General features: G+C 35.5%; 1 protein-coding gene across 9 annotated transcripts in view; it reads right to left on the bottom strand.

The window, feature by feature from the left end:
- JAK2 (Janus kinase 2) overlaps positions 1 to 22,235 on the bottom strand; it is a 223,189-nt gene that overhangs the window by 41,599 nt on the left and 159,355 nt on the right. For all 9 annotated transcript variants that reach the window (XM_058301810.2, XM_058301811.2, XM_071216711.1 and 6 more), the window contains 7 exons: positions 18,506 to 18,640; positions 17,227 to 17,314; positions 7,493 to 7,620; positions 6,481 to 6,619; positions 4,368 to 4,519; positions 4,064 to 4,214; positions 2,734 to 2,870 (listed from right to left, as the gene is read on the bottom strand). In XM_058301810.2, coding sequence (XP_058157793.1) covers positions 2,734 to 2,870; positions 4,064 to 4,214; positions 4,368 to 4,519; positions 6,481 to 6,619; positions 7,493 to 7,620; positions 17,227 to 17,314; positions 18,506 to 18,640 — 930 coding nt within the window. The remainder of the gene's footprint in view (positions 1 to 2,733; positions 2,871 to 4,063; positions 4,215 to 4,367; positions 4,520 to 6,480; positions 6,620 to 7,492; positions 7,621 to 17,226; positions 17,315 to 18,505; positions 18,641 to 22,235) is intronic.

The following is a 22,235-nucleotide window of genomic DNA, read 5'->3' as shown; positions in this document are numbered from 1 at the left end:
CAAGCTGGCCCATGTGGTGAGCTGGCCCATGTAGAGAGCTGGCACAGCAAGATGACACAACAAAAAGAGCCACAGAGGAAACATAATAAGAGACACAGCAGACCAGGGAGCTGAAGTGGCACAGAAGAATGATCACTCCTCTCCCACTCCAGAAGGTCCCTGGAACCGCCTAATGAGATTACAAGCAGACACAAAAGAACACACAAGAAATGGACACAGACAGCACACAATGGAGGGAGGGGGGAGAAATAAATAAAATAAAATAAAATAATAAAATAAACATATAACTTAGGAATACTTACAGGGTAATTCTAAATAAATTTCTGTTAAGTACTAAATAACACAGTATTGTATCCTTTTTTAAAAAAAATTCATAAAACCTAATACCCAAAGTATATAATAGCTGTATTAATAGAATTTTATGTGAAAAAGAAACTTGTAATTAGGAAACCATGTGCTATCTCAAAAACACTATTTAAACACATCATGAATATACAAAAAATATCTACAATGTTGACATTTGTAGCAATTCACATTTTATAAAAATCTTAGAAACTGTAAGAAATTTAAGAGAATATAGCTATTATACTGTTCTATATTTTTTAGTTTGCTATCCACCTCTTCAGAGGCAGTGACTCTATCCCATACCATAGTGACCATGGAGTACCTGACATTTAGTAGGGACTCAAAACATTTGTGTAATGTTAAAGTCACATCATTTCAGAGGAAAAACTAAACTATTTCTAAGGAATTTAGACCCTTCCAAAGGGTGTCTGGTTCTTAGGGTGCCCTTCAGATTTTTATCCATTGGTTTTAAAAGTTCTGACTCTTAATAGTTGAGGATGGGTGGCGGGGAAGGGGAGAGAAAAAAAAATACCCATATAAATCCAAAATGATAAAATTTCATTAAACTGCTCCCTTTTACTTTTAAATAAGTTGGGCTTTCTTTCTAAAACTTCCTTTCTAGTCTACTAAAACATCTGAGACATAAAAATAACTATTTTAAAGGATGGATCTAAGGTGCTGACAAATGAAATGGTTTGTTCAGAATCACAGAAAGAGTAATTTTTAAGGCTTTTAAGATTTTGTGACTAGTGATCATGGCCACTAATCTAATAATTAGTGAAAATATTTGTATACAACTAAAATCAAGACAATAAATGCATGAACAGATCACATTACACTAATTTCTACCTTTTCCATAATAATTTATTGCCTGCTTTGTGATCAAAATAAAATCCCTAATGAGAATTTAAAAATTATTTTGTCATAATGAGACAACTTCATCTGATTCACCTTGACAAGGTAACAGAGAATGATAATGCAACTGGAACATACTCACACAAACAATATCAAATACATATGTGAGACAGTAGAAATAGCATTAAATTAGGAAAAGGGAAACCAAAGTTGTCATGTCAAATCTGCTAATATCTAGCTGTATGGCAGCCTCTAAGATATTTCCCAATATTCTTGCCATCTGGCACTCATACTCTTTCATAATTCCCTCCCTTTGAGTGTGGTCTGGGTTTACTGACTCTGTTAATAAGTAGAATATGGCAGGAGTAATTAGATGTCATTGAGATTAGGCTGTAAAAAGGCTGTAGCTTCCATATTGGGTGTTCCCTTTCAGCTGCTATGTGAGGCAGCCCTATGGAGAGGCCTATGTGATGAATGAGCTTGGAAGCAGATCTTCTGAGGCCTGCCAATAGCCATGGTAAGTGAGCTTGGAAGTGAATCTTTCCCTAGTGTGGCCCTCAGATGAGACTGCAAGGTACCTGGCAGATGCCTTGATTTTCCTGAGAACCTGAGTCAGAACCACCTAGCCAAGTTGTTTCTGGATTCCTGACACCTTGAAACTGAGAGGTAAAGGTTGTTGTTTTCAGCATCTAAGTTTTGGGGTAATTTATACATAGTAATAGATAATAAGTATACCCAAATACCTGGGTTGTTTTCTAGCCATTGCTATGCCCCTGAGAATAATTTACAAAGAAAGAACAATACCAAAGTATTCATACAGCTAGGTTAATGCTTAAGATAACCCCCAATGTTTATCTCTGGTAAAGTTGGATTGAAACATTTTGCTTAACGTCAAGGCCTAAATGAGACCTTCATATGGCAACCTTGCCTAAATCTAACTAATGAGGCCACATGGCACAGAACCCTATACTAGGATGCTTAGGAAAAGAAAAAGAGAGATCTTACCATTATAGTTGGGCCTGCTAAGAACTGAGCCTGTCTGGTCTTGCTTACATGTAGTCTTACGCATATCCGTGTGATCTTTTAACATGCAGTGACTCTGCTAGTGAATATGGTCCAGTCAACATCCTACACTCTGAACAATGAGATTAAATATTTCTCCTTGAGATGACTAAGGTAAGGGGTATATAGTTAAGTCAGGTAGGAAAGTTTACATGTTCCTTTCTCTATTTCATACACTAAAGATCCCTCTACTAAGAAAGAGTCTCATGGTCAAATCGATTTGGGAATAGCCTTATTTACCATTCACTTAAAGATTGTTCAATGTATGTCTCATGTTAAAGGCTCTGAAAAATTCTTCAGTACAGAAAATTATTTAATCCTGAATTTCCCCAACATCTGACAACTAAACCTTCTAACTGTGAACACTTCTTAATATTTTGTGGAATGTGAACTTCAGAGACTCTGTAGTCTTTTTTTCTAAATACCATGTTCTATGACTGTACTCTATTTTAAAAACTTCTGACAACTTACCTTGCCAAGTTGCTGTAGAAATTTCAAGTGTCTCTCTTCAAACTGTGTAGGATCCCTGTCTTCAAAGGCACCAGAAAACCCTTGGGCACCATTCCTCACATTTGGTAACATATCATTTTCAGTTAACAGTTCATAATCTGAAAGAATAAAGGATATTACCACCTTGGGCTGGCAAATACATTCTCTGGGTCAAATTGATAGGCATTCAAGTTGACCAAAACAATCAGACTGAATTTGAAATATTAAGTGATTCAGGGGAAATTTAAAAATAATTTAGATTATATCAATGGGAGCCATTAATTATTGCCCATAATCTGATAGGCTTTCAAAAAATTTTTTGCAAAGGATGAAGGGTTACTTTCCAAAATGGATGGTTTTAATATTAATAAAATATTAAATTTATGAATTTAAAACTCATAAATATTCTGACTTTGGTGGTCAGAATGGTGAACAGTATTGAAGCAGGAAGCACCCCTATGGATCAAATATATGTGTGTTTAACTCCATATTCTAAAGGGGAGATGACAAACAAAAAAATCCACCTAATATTTAGAAAACTGATCAATTATAAAAAATACAGGGAACTAGTTAAAGAAAAACAGAAAGATTAGCTTTAAAAATGTCAATTAAGTAAATAAATTTCTATAGTATACTACTCATTAACTGGCAAACTAAAATTAGGTTATTGAAGGAGAAAGGCTTCTAAAAATGGAAAGACTGCTCAATCAAGGAGACTAGGGACTAGAATATGTAAAAAATATGGGAAGTTATATGCATGTGAGAAATTAAAAGGGTTTAAAAGACATCAACATCAAGGGGGAAGTGGACTTGGTTCAATGGATAGAGTGTCCACCTACCACTTGGGAGGTCCAGAGTTCAAACTCAAGGCCTCCTGACCTGTGGTGAACTGGCCCACGCACAGTGCTGATGCGCGCAAGGAGTGCTGTGCCATGCGGGGGTGTCCCCCATGTAGGGGAGCCCCACGTGCAAGGAGCAGGCCCCATAAGGAGAGCTGCCCAGCGTGAAAGAAAGCCCAGCCTGCCCAGGGGTGGCACTGCAAACATAGAGAGCTGACGCAGCAAGATGACGCAACAAAAAGAATACAAGCGGACACAGAAGAACTCACAGCGAATGGACACATAGAGCAGACAATTGGTGAAGGGGGGGGAGCGGGGGGAAGGGGAGAGAAATAAATAAAATATAAATACAAAAATAAAATAAAAGACATCAAGGAACCTCTTGAGATGGATTACAAAGTTAGTAAAGATTCATTAAACACAACAAAGAAAGACAGCTACAGAACCAATTAGATAATTTGATCAATACATACCTGGAGTAAACAAACTGTTAAGATCTCGTATGACTGCTCTGAAAGAAGGCCTAAAATCTGGCTCATAATCCATACAATTATTTATAAGATTTGCTAATTCTGTCCACTTTGGTGCAGGAAGCTGGTGCCTATCTTCATAAAATTGTAGCTTCTATAATTAGAAAAACCACATGTTGAGAATGAATTGTGCAATGCCATATTAATCTTCTTTTTAAATTAAATTGGCCCCCAAAATTAAACAATGTGAAAGAAATATTGAGGATCACAGAATGTAATTTTAACTTCACAGTCTACATAAACTTACTCTTTGAGAATCTAAAGCACTCAGGGGCTTATCTCCTCCACTGCAAATTTCCCACAGAGTGGTACCAAAATTCCATTTATCTGTTGCCAAACTTAGATTTTTAGGATTTTCAATGCATTCAGGTGGTACCCATGGTATTCTCTCCTGAAGAACTTTAAATGACAGGAAAAACATATGGTTATATAGGCCCCAAAAGTAAACCATTCTTTCATAATAATGTTCAAACTCATTTGAATACTAAGTATTTTTTAAAAATTGTCTGTTGTGTGTGTGCTTAAAAACTGGAAAGGACCTTTGAGATCATCTAATTCAATTCCTCAACTTTAACAATGACAACATTGAGACTCATAAAGATTCAGTAATTTGACCAAAGTCACACAATTGACACAGACAGAATTAGAATCCAGTACAATTAATGCTGGATCCACTAAATTGTCCTTTAAACCATACTGTCTCAACTGGCACCCCATTCTATATCCCTTCCCATAAGTTCTGCATTCAAAAACACTTTCTATAAAATTTGTCCTAGAATGACCTCTCAATGTACATTTACAATGTATACAATGTATACATTACTCAGAGCTTTTCTAATAATTCAATAACAGTGGTAACCCTGGGACCAACAGGCATTTATCACTATTGCAGATAGATGACTAAATTATACTGGGATATTCTGAGTACAGAATTGATACAGGTGGGTTCTGTTCAGATCAAGTAATTGCTCAAGTAAAGCTTCTTCGGTCTTTGAACCCATCAGAAAGATGGTATTCGAAAAAGGAGGTGATGATATTACTAAACCTTCTGGCATTCTGGCAGAAATAAATACATAAAAATGAAGAATAATCTACTGTATCTTTTGTTACATTTTGGGAAAGCAATTGTGAATATTTCTTACTGTTTAATCAAGAGGTTAAAGAAGAGAGTGGTTCCTTTCTCATTCACCAGAAGAATACATTTTCTCAGTCCTTACCTCTCATTTGAAAGGGTAAAATTTCCTTGAGCACCAGATCTAAGAACCTATAAGATTTTCTGCTCTATTATTGCTGTCTTTACTATCATACAAGCCATCAACTTAATTATTGTCTCAAAAAAGACACTATATATTAAATGCATAAAAGTTGATGAATTTAGAATCTAAATTCCAAATATTAGAGAAATTAGCTAAAATAATGATATACAACTACATCATTATTTGGACAAAAAACTCAGACTGAAATTTTTCCTAACTGTGCTAAATAAAAGATTAACACAAAAGAAAGTTAAGGGAAGCAGACTTGGCCCAATGGACAGGGTGTCTGCCTACCACATGGGAGGTCCACGGTTCAAATCTCGGGCCTCCTTGACCGGTGTGGAGCTGGCCCATGTGCAGTGCTGATGTGCTCAAGGAGTGCCCTGCCATGCAGGGGGTGTCCCCTGCTTAGGGGAGCCCCATGCACAAGGAGTGCACCCTGTAAGGAGAAGCCGCCTAGCGCAAAAGAATGTGCAGCCTGCCCAAGAATGGCACCGTGCAGACTGAGAGCTGACGCAGCAAAATGACGCAACAAAAAGAAACACAGATTCCTGCTGCTGCTAAGGATAGAAGCGGTCACAGAACACACAGCGAGTGGACAGAGAGCAGATAACTGGGGAGGGGGGGGCATGGGGAAGGGGGGAAGTGAGAGAGTCAGAGAAAGAAAGTTTTTTAAAAGTCAGAATTGGTTGAATATTTACACTAGCTAAGGTCTCAAAGGAAATAATTTATCTTAAATTTTTATTTAGTGTCTACAGGAAAGGAAAATCTTAAAATTGCACTTGTTGCTCAAAGAATGATATTAGGAAATTTCGCATTAAAAAGGGATAAAATTCTACCTTCCATGCATAACTGGGGAGTAAAACTGTTTTAAAAAAAATCATCTCAAAAGAGTGATGACATGGTAACATACTTAAAGAAGAAATGGACAGAAACTAGGATATAACTGTTACTTAGACTGCTAAAAATCATATCGCTAGGTTTTATTAATCAAGAACGTATCAATAAAATAGAGTACGAGAAAAAATTATTAATATGCTTTTTAAGCTACCTGCCAAATAAAGAGTTTTATTAAAACTTAAATATGGTCCCTACAGAACTTACTGTCCTTTGGCAAAACTGTAATACTAATGCCAGGATCACTAAGTTTGATGAAAGGAGGATTTCCGGTCTTCCTGTCTTCTTCTCTGATAAGTAGAATATTTTTGGCACACACATTCCCATGAATAAGGGTTTTTTCTTCCTATTAAGGTTAAATACAGATATATACAAATATCAATCCAAAAATATTTGAGCACTTAGTAAGTTCAAAGCACCAAAGTGGATTTAAAATATAAAAATATGTAAGACAATATAGTAATATTAATTTGGAGGCATGCTTTCGGAAAACAGGAAATTTTCTGGCAACACTATGCTTTCTGTTTTAAATTTTAAAAGTCTCAATAATCTATGCTGGTGATGAAATGAATAAATTAAAACTACCCAATTCCATTTCACTTTATAAAGCTAAGATTTAAAATGGTATGCATTTCTCGATGAGAGCGGACTGTTTAGCAGGATATAGATACGCTCTGAGGAGTCTGAACACTCCATTTATCATGGGCTAATCCATTGGTATTCCGCTTCTCCAGCAATACTGCACTCTCACTGAATAAGATGTCCAATTTCCTACAAATACCATAAGAAGTAGTACTTTATTACCATCCACAGGTAGCACAATGTTTCTGCCTGGGATTAAATTCCCTAACCCCAAGTCATGTAAACTACAGATTGTCACCCAGCCGTTCTAAGAGATTGATGGGATGTCAACACATTTCTTTCCTTTCTCTTTTTGTCAACACATTTCTTTTCACTGCAATTGATAAACACATTTGGAGCATTGCCACTAAGCATGGATTATAGTTTACACTTTTTCTAGTTCCTACCATAACACTGTTTCTTTCAAAAGTGATTTTATATAAACATATGACTAAAATGATCACTTTCATCAACACATTATTTTAAATGACTTAGCATTCCTTTACAGATTTATCTCTTGTTCTCAACCTAAGATAATTATACTTCTTCATAAGATAAAACAGTAAGTTTTTGATAAAAGAATATATTAATTACTTACTAGAAAATGCATGGCCCATGCCAACTGTTTAGCCACTTCAAGTTTCCATAAAATATTTATTGAATTTTTATTCTTTTTCAGATATGTATCTAGTGATCCAAATTTTACAAATTCCTGAACCAGAATATCTGCATTAAAATAGAAGTAATAATAATAATAAGGCTAAAGTATACATACAATAAAAATATACAAAATTTTAAACTTTTATAAAAGTACTTATAAATATGGATATTAGAGGTAAATAAAAGAAATTAAACAAAATTCACCTTAAAGAAAACTTAATGGTTATACACCATTGTATTTTTTTAGCTTATTCATAACAGTAAGAAACTGGAATCTAAACAATGATGTAGATGATGCTATAAGATAAATGGATGGATGTATGGCTGGATAGATGGATGGAGAGTTGACAGACAGACAGACATAAATATATTGTATTGCTCCAGCACAACACTATGTATTAGTACTGAATTATGGCTGCTTTATTGGAAACAAATGAAAATGTCTCACAAAATTAATTTCTCTTCCACAAAACTATTTAGACATTAAAACCTTTCTGAAATTCTTCTTCCACACACAAAAATTAATAGTAATGTTGATTTTATTATAGGCATAAAGAAGAATTTGAATTCTAACTCCATTGATACATTTAATTTGTGCTGAAAAATGTTTTTTGCACTGTTTACTTTGTTTTTAAAACTACTTATTAAAAATACTATTGAGAAATATCCTGCCAAAAAAACAAGTGCTTGTTTCAAAAAACAGGCCTGTCTGTTTTGAGGAACAGATAAAACTTGTTAATCCTTTTAGAACTGAACAAATTTCAGGAAGCTAAGACTGTTTCTACATAATACCATGTTATATAAAGTAATTACTAAGTGGGTTTAGAATTTATTTATAGTCATCTAGTAATAATATGAAATGCAGAAAGCTCAGCAAGTCTGAATTTATTAAGAGACTGTTTCAAAAGCATTCATGGTAAGCTATACTAATGAGGAAAAATGGTTTGTTTTGTTTTTAATGAAAAAACAGAAAAACTGAGAAATAATTAAGATAAAAATTCAAGTAAAAGCTTTAAGCATGGTATCATGATACATATTTTAAAAGAAATGTCAGACTTTGATATCGGAATGTTAGTTCATGGCTGTATAACTTGTAAACAAAGTAGCACGAAAGGTAATTAATTATATTTATTTTAAAATTCATGCTGTAATTCTAATCTCTGCTTCTTCTTCTGTATGATCTAATATTAAAATTACTTAATTTTACTGACTATAAAACTCACGGTGACAAAGGTTGACTTGGATCATCCTGGGTAACTAAAGCCATCTCTGATGAAAATTTTGCTACACATAGTTAATCTGGAGAACAATCCATATGCCAATATTAAGAACTGGCTGCTATTACCATCCCAGAATCCTCAAGACTGGGGAATAAAATGTGGACTTACTAATACGCTACTATAGACTTATTGTGATTCTAGCAATGGAAGAAATTATACCTCTGTTGTGGTGACAGTGGCCACTGGAGGCGCTGAAGTCAGGGAGAGGGACAAAGAGGTGTAATATGGGGGCAATTTCAAGACTTGGAACTGTCCTGGGTGACATTGCAATGACAGATAAGGGTTATTATATATACGGCCATAACCTACAGAATTGAGTGGGAGAGAGTGTGAACTACAATGTAAACTATAATCCATGATTAGTGGTAATGTTCCACACAATGTGTTCATCAATTGCAATGAATATACCACGCTAATGAAAGAAGCTGTTAATGTGGGCAAGGGTGGGAGGTGTGGGGAGTGGGGCATATGGGAATCCCTTACATTCTTCTGTGTAACATTTTATGTATCTAAGTATCTTTTAAAAATAAATTAAAAAAATATTTTAAAAAAATTGGCTGCTGAAAAATTTATGTCAGAGCAAGCGTCGAAAAAGTTAAAAAAATATCTAGGAGTCACAATGAACAACAGTTTAATAAAACTACTTTTATATAGCACTATACACAAATGAATAAACAGAAAAACGAATTATGATATAATACTTTCAATACAAAAAGTATATTGAGATTGGCAAGGGAGAATGTGGGAAGATGGCAGAGTAGGGAGCTTCAGGACCTAGACCTTCCACCAAAACATCTATAAAACAGGCAGGAGCTCTATGAAACTTTCAGACTCTGGGAGCAAGAAGAACACTGTACAGCATCCAGGGAAGAGGAGGAGGAACAGGCTAATAAATTACAATAAATATGCATCATGGGAAGCCCAGAAGAAGAATGAAAGAAAGGGGCAGAATGAATATTCAAATAAATAATGAAAGAGAACTTCCTAAACTTAGCAAAAGACATGACTATATACATTCAAGAAGCTCAGAGAACACCAAAGAGGATAAACATGGAGATAAATACACTACATTACCTACTGATCACACTATCAAATTCAAAGACAAGAGAGTTCTGAAAGATGGAAGAGAAAAGCAGCATTTACATAAAAGAGAAACCCTGTTAGATCGAGTGCCAGTTTCTCATCAGAGACAAGAAGAGCATGGGCTGAAAAACTTAAAGTGCTGAAAGAAAACTACCAACAGTCAGGAATTTTATATCTGGTGGGATTTTCATTTAAAAATGTGGGGGAAATGAACATATTCTCAGATAAAGAAAAGCTGAGGGAGTTAATCATCACTACAGGTGCCCTATAAGCAATGCTAAAAAGTTCTTCAGGCTAAAAGGAAAAGACACTAGACAGTGGTTCAAAGAGGCATAAAGAAATAAAGATGAGCTTTATAGGTAAGCATTTGGATAACTATAAATGTCAGTATTGTTGTAGTGTATTTTTGGTATGTAACTCCACTTCCTACATGTGCTAAAATGTAAATGCATAAAAAGTAATGATAAATCCATGTTTTTGACCTACAATGTACAAAGATAGATGTAGTAACAAGTACAAAAAATGGTGGGGGACACAAGGGTATAGTAAATGTGTGTGTAGTAAATGTATATGTGCATGCTACTGACATTAATTTGGTATCAAATCAAATATTACTGTAAAATAGGCATTAACAGGAGTGAGAAAAAGAAAAAATACTTACAAAGGCAAAATTGCAAAATGTCAGAAGAAAGTCCAGTGTTACCACTACTGACTTTAAAATTAATGGATTAAATTCTCCAATCAAAAGGCAAAAATTGGGAGAATGCATAAAAAGTCATGACCCAAATATATGCTGTCTGCAAGAGACTCACATTAAATTCAAAGATAAAAGTAGGTTAATGGTGAAAGGATGGTGTGGCAGTTTGAAGTTCTTTTATGAATCCCCAAAAGAAAAAGATTTTATTTTTCAATCAATCCATTCTGTGGGTATGAGACCCTTTTGATTTGTCTACGTCAGTGAGGCATGACTCAGGTTGAGTCTCTGCCCTCTTGCTGGGTCTTATATAAATGGAAGCACAGAGAGGATAGACACACCAGAGAAAAAGGAAGCTGCCATGTGAGAGAGGACTCCAGATTCACCTAGAGCTGCAGAAAGGCAGAGACACCCTGAGAGACTGAGAGAGGAAGCCCAGAAAGAGACAAGCCTATGCTGCATTGCTCCAGGAGATGGGTTCCATGAGATGGTGAACCCGGAGGGGAAGGCAGATATCATCAGCCATCTTGCCTCGCCAAGTGGCAGGACCCTGAAAAAGCAACTCTGCTGATGCCTTGATTCAGATATTTCATGGCCTTGGAACTGTAAGCTTTTATCCCCAATAAATCCTCTTTATAAAAGTCAACAAATTTCTGGTACTTTGCACTGGCAGCCCTTTGGAAAATTAAGACAGATGGAAAAATATATACCATGCCAGTAGTAATTAAAAGAGAACCCGGGGAGGAGGGGTGAGTGGGTGTGGCTCAAGCTTTGAGTACCTGCCTCCCACATGGGAGGTCCCAGGTTTGGTTCCTATGCCTCCTGAAAATACAAAAACAAACAACGAGCAAAACAAATGATAAAACCAACTCAGGGAAGCCAATACGGCTCAGTGGATGAGCTCTGCTTCAATATACGAGGTCCCAGGTTCAATCTCCGGCCCCCTGTATGTACCTCAAAAAAAGAGAAAGAGAGAGGGAGAGGGAGAGAGAGAACTGGGTGACTATACTAATAGCGGATAAAATAGACTTTAGGTCAAAAACAGTTACATGGGACAAAGATGGTCATTATATACTGATAAAGGAGACAATTCAACAGGAATATGTAACAATTATAAACACATATGTTCGTAACAGCTGAGGCCCAAAATATATGGAACAAATACTGACGGGTTTGAAGGAGAAAATGGATGGTTCTACATTAATAGTAGGAGACTTTAATTTAGCACTCTCAAGAATGGATAGAACATTTAGTCAGAAGATCAATAAGGAAGTATAAGACTTGAATGATACTCTAAGCCAACTAGACCTAACAGATACATATAAAACACTTCATACAACAAAAACAGAATATACACTTTTATCAAGTGCACAAGGATCATTCTCCAGGACAGACCATATATGGGGGTCACAAAATAGGTCTCAATGAATTAAAAAATATGGAAATCAATGTATATTGTCTGACTACAACAGAATGAAGCTAGAGATCAAAAACAGAGAGAGAAATGGAAAATTCACAAATATGTGGAAATTAAGCAGCCTATTCTTAAACAACCAATGGGTTAAAGAGGAAATCAGAAGCCAAATTAAGAAATATCTTGAAGCAAATGAAAATTAAAATACAACATACCAAAGTTTATGGGATACAGTGAAGGCAGTGCCAAGAAGGAAATTTATAGCTCTAACTGCTTACATTAAAAAAGAAGAAAGGGAAACGGACTTTGGCCAAGTGGTTAGGGCGTCCGTCTACCATATGGGAGGTCCGCGGTTCAAACCCCGGGCCTCCTTGACCCGTGTGGAGCTGGCCATGCGCAGTGCTGATGCGTGCAAGGAGTGCCGTGCCACGCAAGGGTGTCCCCCGCGTGGGGGAGCCCCACGCGCAAGGAGTGTGCCCGTGAGGAAAGCCGCCCAGCGTGAAAAGAAAGAGCAGCCTGCCCAGGAATGGCGCCACCCACACTTCCCGAGCCGCTGACGACAACAGAAGCGGACAAAGAAACAAAGACGCAGCAAATAGACACCAAGAACAGACAACCAGGGGAGGGGCGGGAAGTTAAATAAATAAATAAATCTTTAAAAAAAAAGAAGAAAGACTTCAAATCAGAGACCTAACCTCAGAACTGGAAGAACTAGATAAAGAAAAGCAAACTAAAGCCAAAGCAAGCAGAAGGAAGGAAATATTAAAGATTAGAGCAGGGGGAAAAAAAAAAGAAAACAAACAAAACAAAGACAACAGAATCAACAAAACCAAAAGTTAGTGCTTTGAAAAGAGCAATAAAATTGACAATCTTTAGCTAGACTGACAAAGAAAAAAGAAAGAGGATACAAATAACCAAAATCAGAAATGAAAAGGGAATATTGCTACCGGCCCTGCTGAAATAAAAAGGAATATAAGAGGATACTATGAACAACTGTTTGCCCATAAACTAGATAAACTAAAGGCAATAGTCAAATTTCCAGAAACATGCAAACAACCTACACTGACTCAAAAAGAACTAGAAGGGGTGAACGTTGACTCAAGCAGTTGAGTGCCTACCACCCACATGGATGGTCCAGGGTTTGGATCCCAGTGCCTCCTAAAGAAGACAATGAGCAGACATCAAGCAAAGACAATGAGCAAAAACAACAAGGAAGAAAACAAGCAGACAATGGGCAAAAAAAACGAGCAGAGAGCAGATGTGGCTCAAGCAGTTGAGTGCCCTCCTCCCACATGGGAGGACCCAGGTTTGGTTCGATACTAGTACAGAGATTAAATCAGTCATCAAAAACTCCCATCCAAGAAAAGCCAGGAGCAGGATGGCTTCATGAGGGAATTCTACCAAACATCCCTAGAAGACTTAACTCCAGTTCTGTTCAAACTTTCAGAAAACTCAAGAGGAGGGAACATTCCCTAACTCATTCTACAAAGTCAGTATCACCCTCATATCAAAGCCAGATAAAGATACCACAAGAAAACCACAGACCTATATCTCTTATGAATATAGATGCAAAAATCTTAACCAAAAACTAGCAAACTGAATCCAACAGCATATTATCAAGTGGGATTTATTCCTGGTATGCATGGTTGGTTCAACGTAAGAAAAGCAATTAATTCATTACATTAACACAATAAAGAATAAAAACCACCCTATCACCTTAATTGATACAGAAAAGGCATCTGACAAAAGATAGCACCCTTGCTTTATAAAAACACTTAGAATGCTAGCAATAGAAGGAAACTTTTCAACATGATAAAGGGCATATATGAAAAACCCACAGCTAATATCCTACCTAATGGTGAAATACTGAAAGCTTTCCCTCTAAGATAAGGAAGAAGACAAGGATGCTCACTGTCCACTGTCACCTCTGTTATTCAACACTGAACTGGAAGTTCTTGCCAGAGCAGTTAGGTATGATAAAGAAATAAAAGGCATCCAAGTTGGAAAGGAAGAAGTAAACTTTCACTGTTTGCAGACAATATGATCCCATATACAGAAAATCTTGAAAAATCCACAACAAAGATTTTACAGTTAGTATATGAATTCAGCACAAAGTGGTGGGGTCTAAGACCAATACCCCAAAATCAGTAGTTTCTACACACAGGCAATGAACAATTGGAAGAAGAAATGAAGAAAACAACACCATTCACAACAGCAACCAAAAGAATCATATATCTAGGAATAAATCTAACTAAGAATGTAAAGGACTTGTACCCAGAAAACTACAAAGCATTGCTAAAAGTAATAAAGAAGACCAAAATAAATGGAAGGACATTCTATGTTCATGGATTGGACATGATTGGAAGACAAAATTTTGTTAAGATATTAACAATTTATAGATTCAGAGCAATCCCAATAAAAATTCCAACAAGTTTCTTTACAGAAATGGAAAAGCCAATTATCGAATTTACATGGAAGTGTAAAGGGCTAAAGCCATGTTGAAAAAGAAGAATCAAGTTAGAAGACTTATACTCCCTAATATTAAAACCATAAAGCCACAGTAATCAAAGCAGCATGGTACTGGCACAAGGTCAGATATTTAGATTAATAGAATCAAACTGAGATCTCAGAAATCAATCCTCACATTTGTAGCCAAGTGATTTTTGACAAGGTTTTGACAAGGTAGCAACGACCACTCAATTGGGAAAGAACAGTCTCTTCAACAAATGATGCTGAAAAAATTGGATCTCCATTTGCAAAAAAAGGGAGGAGCCCTACCTCACACAACATACAAATATCAACTCAAAATGGACCAGATACCTAAATATAAGAGCTAGAACTATCAAATCCTATAAGAAAGGGAAGCTTCTTCAGTATTTTGTGTTAGGCAAAAATTTCTTTAGTTTTATAACACAAGCACAAACAATTGAAGAAAAAATGATAAATGGAACCTCATCAAAATTAAAAACGTTTGTTCCTCAAAGAACTTTATCATGAAAGTTAACCAACAACTTACATAATGGGAGGAATTATTTAGAAACCACATATCCAATAACATAAAATATATATTCATATATAATAATAGTATATTCATATCCAGAATATATAAAGAAACACTTCGACTTAACAACAAACAACCCAATTAAAAAACAGGCAAAAGATTTAACATATAAAATGAAATGCCATTTCATATCCATTAGAATGGCTGCTATTTTTTAAAAGGAAAATAAAAGATTTTGGTGAGGATGCAGACAATAGGTACATTCATTGCTGGAGGCAGTGTAAAAGGGTGGAATCACCATGGATGACAATTTGGCAGTTCTTCAGAAAGCTAAGTATAGAACTACCACCATATGATCTGGCAATCCCACTGCTAGTACCCAAAAGAACAGAAAGCAGGGACTTAAATAGATATTTACACACCAATAGTCATAGCAGCATCATTCACAATTGCCAAAAGATGAAGCAACCCAAGGTTGGATGATATCACTGGTTTGAAACAATTAGTATAAGCAAGCTCATAGAGTCAGATTCTAAAATATAGGTTATCAGGGTATGGGGTGGAATAGGGAATGAGAAATTACGGCTTAAAATGTACAGGCTTTTTATTTGGAATGATGGAAATGTGTGGTGGGGATGGAGCACAACATTGTGAACTCAATTATCAGCACTGAAATATATATCTGAATATTATTAAAAGGGGAAATGTTAGACTGTATATATGATAACAGAATAAAATTTTAAAAAATAAATCCACAGAACTATGCTACACAGTGAACCCTAAGTTAAATCATGGGCTTTAATTAATAATACAATTATAAAAATATACTATTATCAATTACAACAAATGTTCCACACCAATGCAAGTTGTTGCTGTGGGATGTTGTATGAGAATCCTGTATTTTATGCAATGATTATTCTGTAAACCCAGAAGTTCTCTAATTTAAAAAAAAATCCTAAAATAAAGTATAGTGAAGAAAGGGGAACTTTTTTTTCTTTTTCTTTTTTTTAGAAGGTACCAAGGATTGAATCCAGGACCTCATACAAGACAAGGAGGTGTTTAACCACTGAGGTACACAATTCCATGAGAAGAAATTTTAAAAGTTCCTCAAGAAAAGCAATTAAAACTTGAAAATAAGACCTACTACAGTTCATAGACACCACTGCTTGTCCGATGTTTCATTTTTTTGGCCTGTCTCAAAAGAAAACACATTGCCAATTAAGTGATGGCATGCCATTAATTTTAAGATACCTCCTAATTTAAGATATTTTTAAATATGGGGGGAAAGTACATCAGAATATCCAAGAAGTAAGTATAAACACAAATCTAAGAACTGTGATTAGATGCTCTAAAGCAGTGTATCCAAACTTTGTTCCCCTTTCACCCCTGACCCTCTGAATGAAAAAGTCTGAGAAACATTCATAAATATAACAGATAAATACAGAACTGTTCTGCTTAGAGTTGAGTGGGCAGAACTCTTCACTACTGCATTTAGCTTTCTCTCACCTCATCAATACCCACAGTTGTCTCTGAGATATCTCCAAAAGAACAGGTTTGCAAACGATTGCCTTTGAAAAGACTATTTTCAAAGATATTTTTAAAATGTTGCAAAAGTATAGATGTGTATTATTAGTGGGAAATGGGGAATACATAAGTAATTTTATAAATGTAAACTTTATTAAAAATACAGTCTATACCTATGGTAGTTTTTATGGACATTCTAAGTTTACCCAAAGAGTATTTCTAGTATTGACATCCAATTATTTCCGTCAGTTGCATTCAAAGTTCAATCTATCATTTATATGCTTTGCCTTCAAAAGTACAAATAATACAGTCACAGAATTGTTTAAATTTGTATGGAAATGGTCAGTTGTTCAAATGTTATGTTGAACCAACCATAATATGTATTGCTATGATTGACAAAAAAAGGTTAAAAGTATATTTATTTTAATACTATTGGCTTGGACCTATAACTAATAAGGCATATTAACTACCTTCCACATTTTATTTCATACATTGGTTTCCTTTTTTACAAGATATAACTGAACATTTCCTACCATGATTTTTGTTTCAACAATATTTAACTCCTATTAAATTGTGGTTTATACTGATATCTTACCTTGCTCCTAAAATAAAGTTCCCTACATAAAGTTATAATGGATGCACTGAGAATCATGAGGAAGCCAGTGGATTTACTTACTCTCCTCTCCACAGACACACACTCCATAATTTAAAACCAGATGCTTGTGAGAAAGCTGGCTCATCATGCTTGCTGCTTCAAAGAAAGACTAAAGCAAAGAAAAACATACAAAAAATGCAAAAGAATTATTGTTTTTTATCTAAAAGTATTCATAGTTAAGAGAGATACTGTCTGCCATAAGAAAAATGTACCTTCTCCTATTCTCAGCAAGAGTATAGATAATATTACACTGCAATGTACTTTGGTCTCTTTATAGGGACTTATAGCTATCTTTACCCTTAAAGTTAGGATTCATTCTGAGGGAACAGCTATATAAGCTTGGAATATGGAAATAGCAATGACAGAACAATAGTGGTATGAGGTACCATGAATGACACAAGTCAAACAGACTTAGACACATAGGACTGACAGTAGTGAGGAGAGGCACAACTAGAGGTAGACACCAGAGACAGTGATATGCGGCTGAAGTAGAAGGATGGGAGCTTCAAATGACACTTCCTTAAGAGTTAAGAATGGTCTCTGTGTAAATAAAATATCACAGCACCTATATTAGGATATTGGCTTAGAATTAACATCACCCATCTCAACTAAACCCTGACTAGAACTTTGACGTATAGTCGTTAAAAGCATCACAATTACCAACAGTGGTGTTCTAGATTAGATTACAACTCCTCAACTCCTTGTTTCACATCATCTTCCACTAACACCCTTGAGACATTCTAAGAATCATAAATGGTTTGTCATGCCATATTTGGTGATGTCTTGCTATATGCTCAGGACTCTGGTAACTGGCAGCTATGTTTCTGCCTGGTTAACATCTCTAGATGATGCCCAGAGTTATCCATATTTCACCCAGAGTGTTTCTTAGTACAGTGCCTTTCAAGTTATTGTTTTTTAAGTAGTTAAAATTGTGGAGAAAGTTCTGTAGAACTCATAAGGCTCTAAGAAGCCAAGTTTGAAAACTACTGCATCAGTACATGCAGATTTTAATATTAGTAATACCCTAAAACAATGCTAAAAGTAGTTTGGAAATGTTACTATTTTAAAAGCCTACAGTTTTCTAGAGCCTAAATAGAATGCATCCTCAGAAAGGGCTTTGTCATATGTATATTCATATGTATATTTATATGTATATGTACATGTACACGTATTTATATATGTAGTATGTGCATATCTAAGTACATATTATGAAACACTGCATACATGAATATGCTGCGGGCATATGAGAGCACATCTTTAAACATAAAAACTACATGAACTATACAAAGAATATACAAACCTCTGAATAGTTTCTATGTGCTTTATCCAGAACTTTTAAAAGAACCTCTGTTTCATGCAGTTGACCATAGTCTCCTACTTCTCTTCTTATACCTTTGAAAATTTTTGTAAAAGTGCCCTGTCCAAGGCTTTCATTCTTTAAGGAAAAAAAAAAAGCAAAAAGAATGAGTAAAGAAAATGAAACATGTGAAAATTAGGAAATATATTCAATGACTAAGAGTTAAAAAAAAACACAAAACACCAAAGAAGAAATACAAATGTCCAAAAAGCCCATGAAAAAAGTCTCAATATCACTAGCTATTAAGGAAATGCAGATCAAAACAACAATGAAGTATCATTTCACGCCTTATAGAGTGGCCACTATTTAAAAAACAGGAAATGACAAGTGCTGGAGAAAATGTGGAGAAATAGGAATACTACTTCACGGTTTTGGGGAATATAGAATAGTGCAGCCTTTGTGGAAGACCATTTGGTGGTTTCTCAAAAAGCTAAATATAGAACTGAGGTGTGATCCAACAACTCTACTACTAGGAATATATTCATAAGAACTGAAAGCAAGGACGTGAATTAACATTTGCACACCAATGTTTACAGCAGCATTAATCACAATTGCTAAAAGATGGAAAGAACCCAAGTGAATGGATAAACAAAATATAATGATGGAATATATTGAGCTGTAAGAAGAAATGAAGTCAGGATGCATATGACAACATGGATAAACCTTGAGGACTTTATATTTAGTGAAATAAGCTAAAAGGACAAATAATTACAGTCTTACCAATAAGAACTAAACACAATGAGTAAATTCATGGAATTAAACTCAAGAGTACAGGTTACTAGGAGATAGAATGAGGGTTGAGAAGGGGGAACTGAGGCTGAATGTATGCAGAATTTTTAATAAGGTTGATTATAAATATGTGGAAATGGACAGAGGTGATGGTAACACACTATATTAATTGTATAACACTGCTGATTTATAAATGTGATTGTAGTCTAGGGACATAAATGTCAATTGAAAGAAAGAGGATAATCTAGGGACTATATAACATACAGTGAACTTGGTGGTGGATGAGGATTACTGTTAAGTATACAAATACAAGACAGTTATGCGTGATTATCTTGTAAACTCAACTTCTCTAGTAATTAAAAAAAACAACAACACAGAGAACAATTTATGAGCAAATATTTCCCTTACAAACTACAGCTGAACTTGAAACCCCAAAATAATTTTCATTCTGGTACCTTAAAAATTAACAAAATATAGGCAAGGGTTAATGAATAAAGTGTATTTTGGCTTCACCCTGTTTTTAATCCCTCTGAATTAGCCATAATTATCACTTTTTAAAAATAGAGTCAGTGTTTACCTACATTTATTTATGTGTGAATCTTTATCTTTACTACTATTGCAGTGTGGTCTGTGGAGGCAGAATGTCTGACTTTATTTTTATTATTGCTTACTAGTTGTGTGACCTTGAACAGGCTATTTAATCTCTCTGTTCAGCATTTGTCTTGGGTTCTTCATCTAAGGAATGGGGATAATAACTGTACTTTTCACATAGGCTTGTTATGAACAATAAGTGAATACATAAAAGTTCTTATAACAGTTTATGATACACAGTAAATGCTCAATAATGTTCATTAGCTATTACCATTAGTACTATTACTAGTATTTCTAGTATATACTTAGAGAATAATTGTTGAAAGCCCACACTCTGAAACAGGGCTATATGGGTTCAAATCCAAGCTCTACAACTACTATTCATTAGGTTCATAATGTTATTCAAGTTACCTGGCCACTCTGTAGTTTCTGTTCCTCACATGAGAATTCATGTCTTTGTAATCCTGGATAATTCTATTGTCTCCTTATGAAACTCAGAGATCAGTTGTTCTTTCACATTCTACCTTCCATGTCCCTTAATCTCTCTTTAATAGTTTCCATTTCTTTCTCCCTGTTTGCAGCATTCTGAATAATTTCTTCAGATCTTCCAATTCAATAATTCTCTCTTCAGCTATGAGTAATCTGCCTTCTAACTTGTACTTTTTTTTTTTAACGGTACCAGGTTGAACCTGGGACCTTGTACATGGGAGGCAAGCACTCAAACACTGAACCAAACCTGCTCCCCTGTCCATTTTGTTTTAATGTGAATGAGTATATTTCTCCTTTCTACACATGCTATTTTCTCTCCACATCATTTTGGTCGTTTTTTATAATGTCTTGCTATTTCCCCATATTTTCAACTCCTTTTATATCTTTGAATATATATATATTTATAGTCTCTATCTGAAAATTCTATTATATGGAAGTTTTTGGAGGTCTAATTTGGTGTTTGTTGGTCTGCCGACTCTTGTTTAATTCTGGATTATTTCCCTGTATGTTTTTATATTTTCAATTACTACATAAGCTCATGTTTGGAATGGTTTTAGCTATGGGAATCCTGGGTTAAGGGTATGTTTCTCTAAAACTGTTTTACATTTGTTTCTGCCAGGCACTACATGGTATTATCAATGGAGTACCATGTTTTATTTTAATTTAATTCATTGGCTTAGGGTTTCTTAAACCATGCAGGTAGTATAAAGAAACCCAAATTCAAAAGCTTATGCTTACAAATTATTAGGAGAGACGCTTTTTCCTTACTAAAAGCCCAATTAAGACAGACAATCTTTCTTTTCTTCTCCTTTTGCTAGTGGGTGAATTTTTCACATTCTACTCATTGTTTTACTGAGGGCATATTTACTTGATGGCCCTGGCATTATTTTGGAATGGTCTCAGTTTTAAGTCTTGTCTTTGAGCAAGTCTAAAACCTTATCCCATCACTGTATTTCTATTAAATTTTAGGTCTCTTAGCTAGTAAGAGCAATCCCCACCTCTATACTATCCTTCTGCAGTAAAAACATTAGCTCTTATTTATTAATTTGGTTTTTACTTCCTTGTTGGATTTCCCTTACTTTCCTGAGAACTTGAGAATTAAAAACACTGGTCCCTTTTTTTTTTTTTTAGATTTATTTATTTTCCCCCTACCTCCTCCCCCTCCTCCACCCTACTGTTTTTGCTGTGTCCATTCACTGTGTGATCTTCTGTATCTACTTCTCTTTTTGTCTTCTCTTCTCATTTTTCTCCTCTAGGATTCACTGGGATTTGATCCTGGGGACCTCTGATGTGGAGAGAGATTCCCTGTCAGCTACACTACCTCAGTTCCTAGTCTCTGCTGTGCTTTACCTTGACTCTCCCCTTCATCTCTCTTTTTGTTGCATCATCTTGCTGCGTGACTCACTTGCACAGGCACTGGCTCACCATGTGGGCACTTGGCTTGCTGTGTGGGCACTAGGCTTGCCACATGGGCACTGGCTCACCATGCTGGCACTGGCTCACTGCACGGGCACTCACATGGGCACTCGGCTCACTGCGTAGGCACTTGGCTTACCAAGTGGGCAGTCAGCTTGACACACAGACACTGGCTCACCGCACAGGCATACTTTCTCTTCTTTTTCACCAGGAGGTCCCAGGGATAGAACCCGGGTCCTCCCACATGATAGGTGGAGTCCTTATTGCTGGAGCCTCATCCACTTCCCAATACCAGTCTTTTATAAACATTTTTTAATTAAAGATTTATAGAGGAAGACTTTTAATTTAAGATATATAGAGGAATATTTTTAAATTTCATTCTTAAAATATTTTTGCTGATTTCTAACTCAAATTTGGTATTTTTTTCCCACAAGAAATAAAAATACTT

The sequence above is a fragment of the Dasypus novemcinctus genome, chromosome 8 (assembly GCF_030445035.2).
Source record: "Dasypus novemcinctus isolate mDasNov1 chromosome 8, mDasNov1.1.hap2, whole genome shotgun sequence".
NCBI classification, from domain to species: Eukaryota; Metazoa; Chordata; class Mammalia; order Cingulata; family Dasypodidae; genus Dasypus; species Dasypus novemcinctus.
This window is presented reverse-complemented; position numbering and strand designations above follow the sequence as displayed.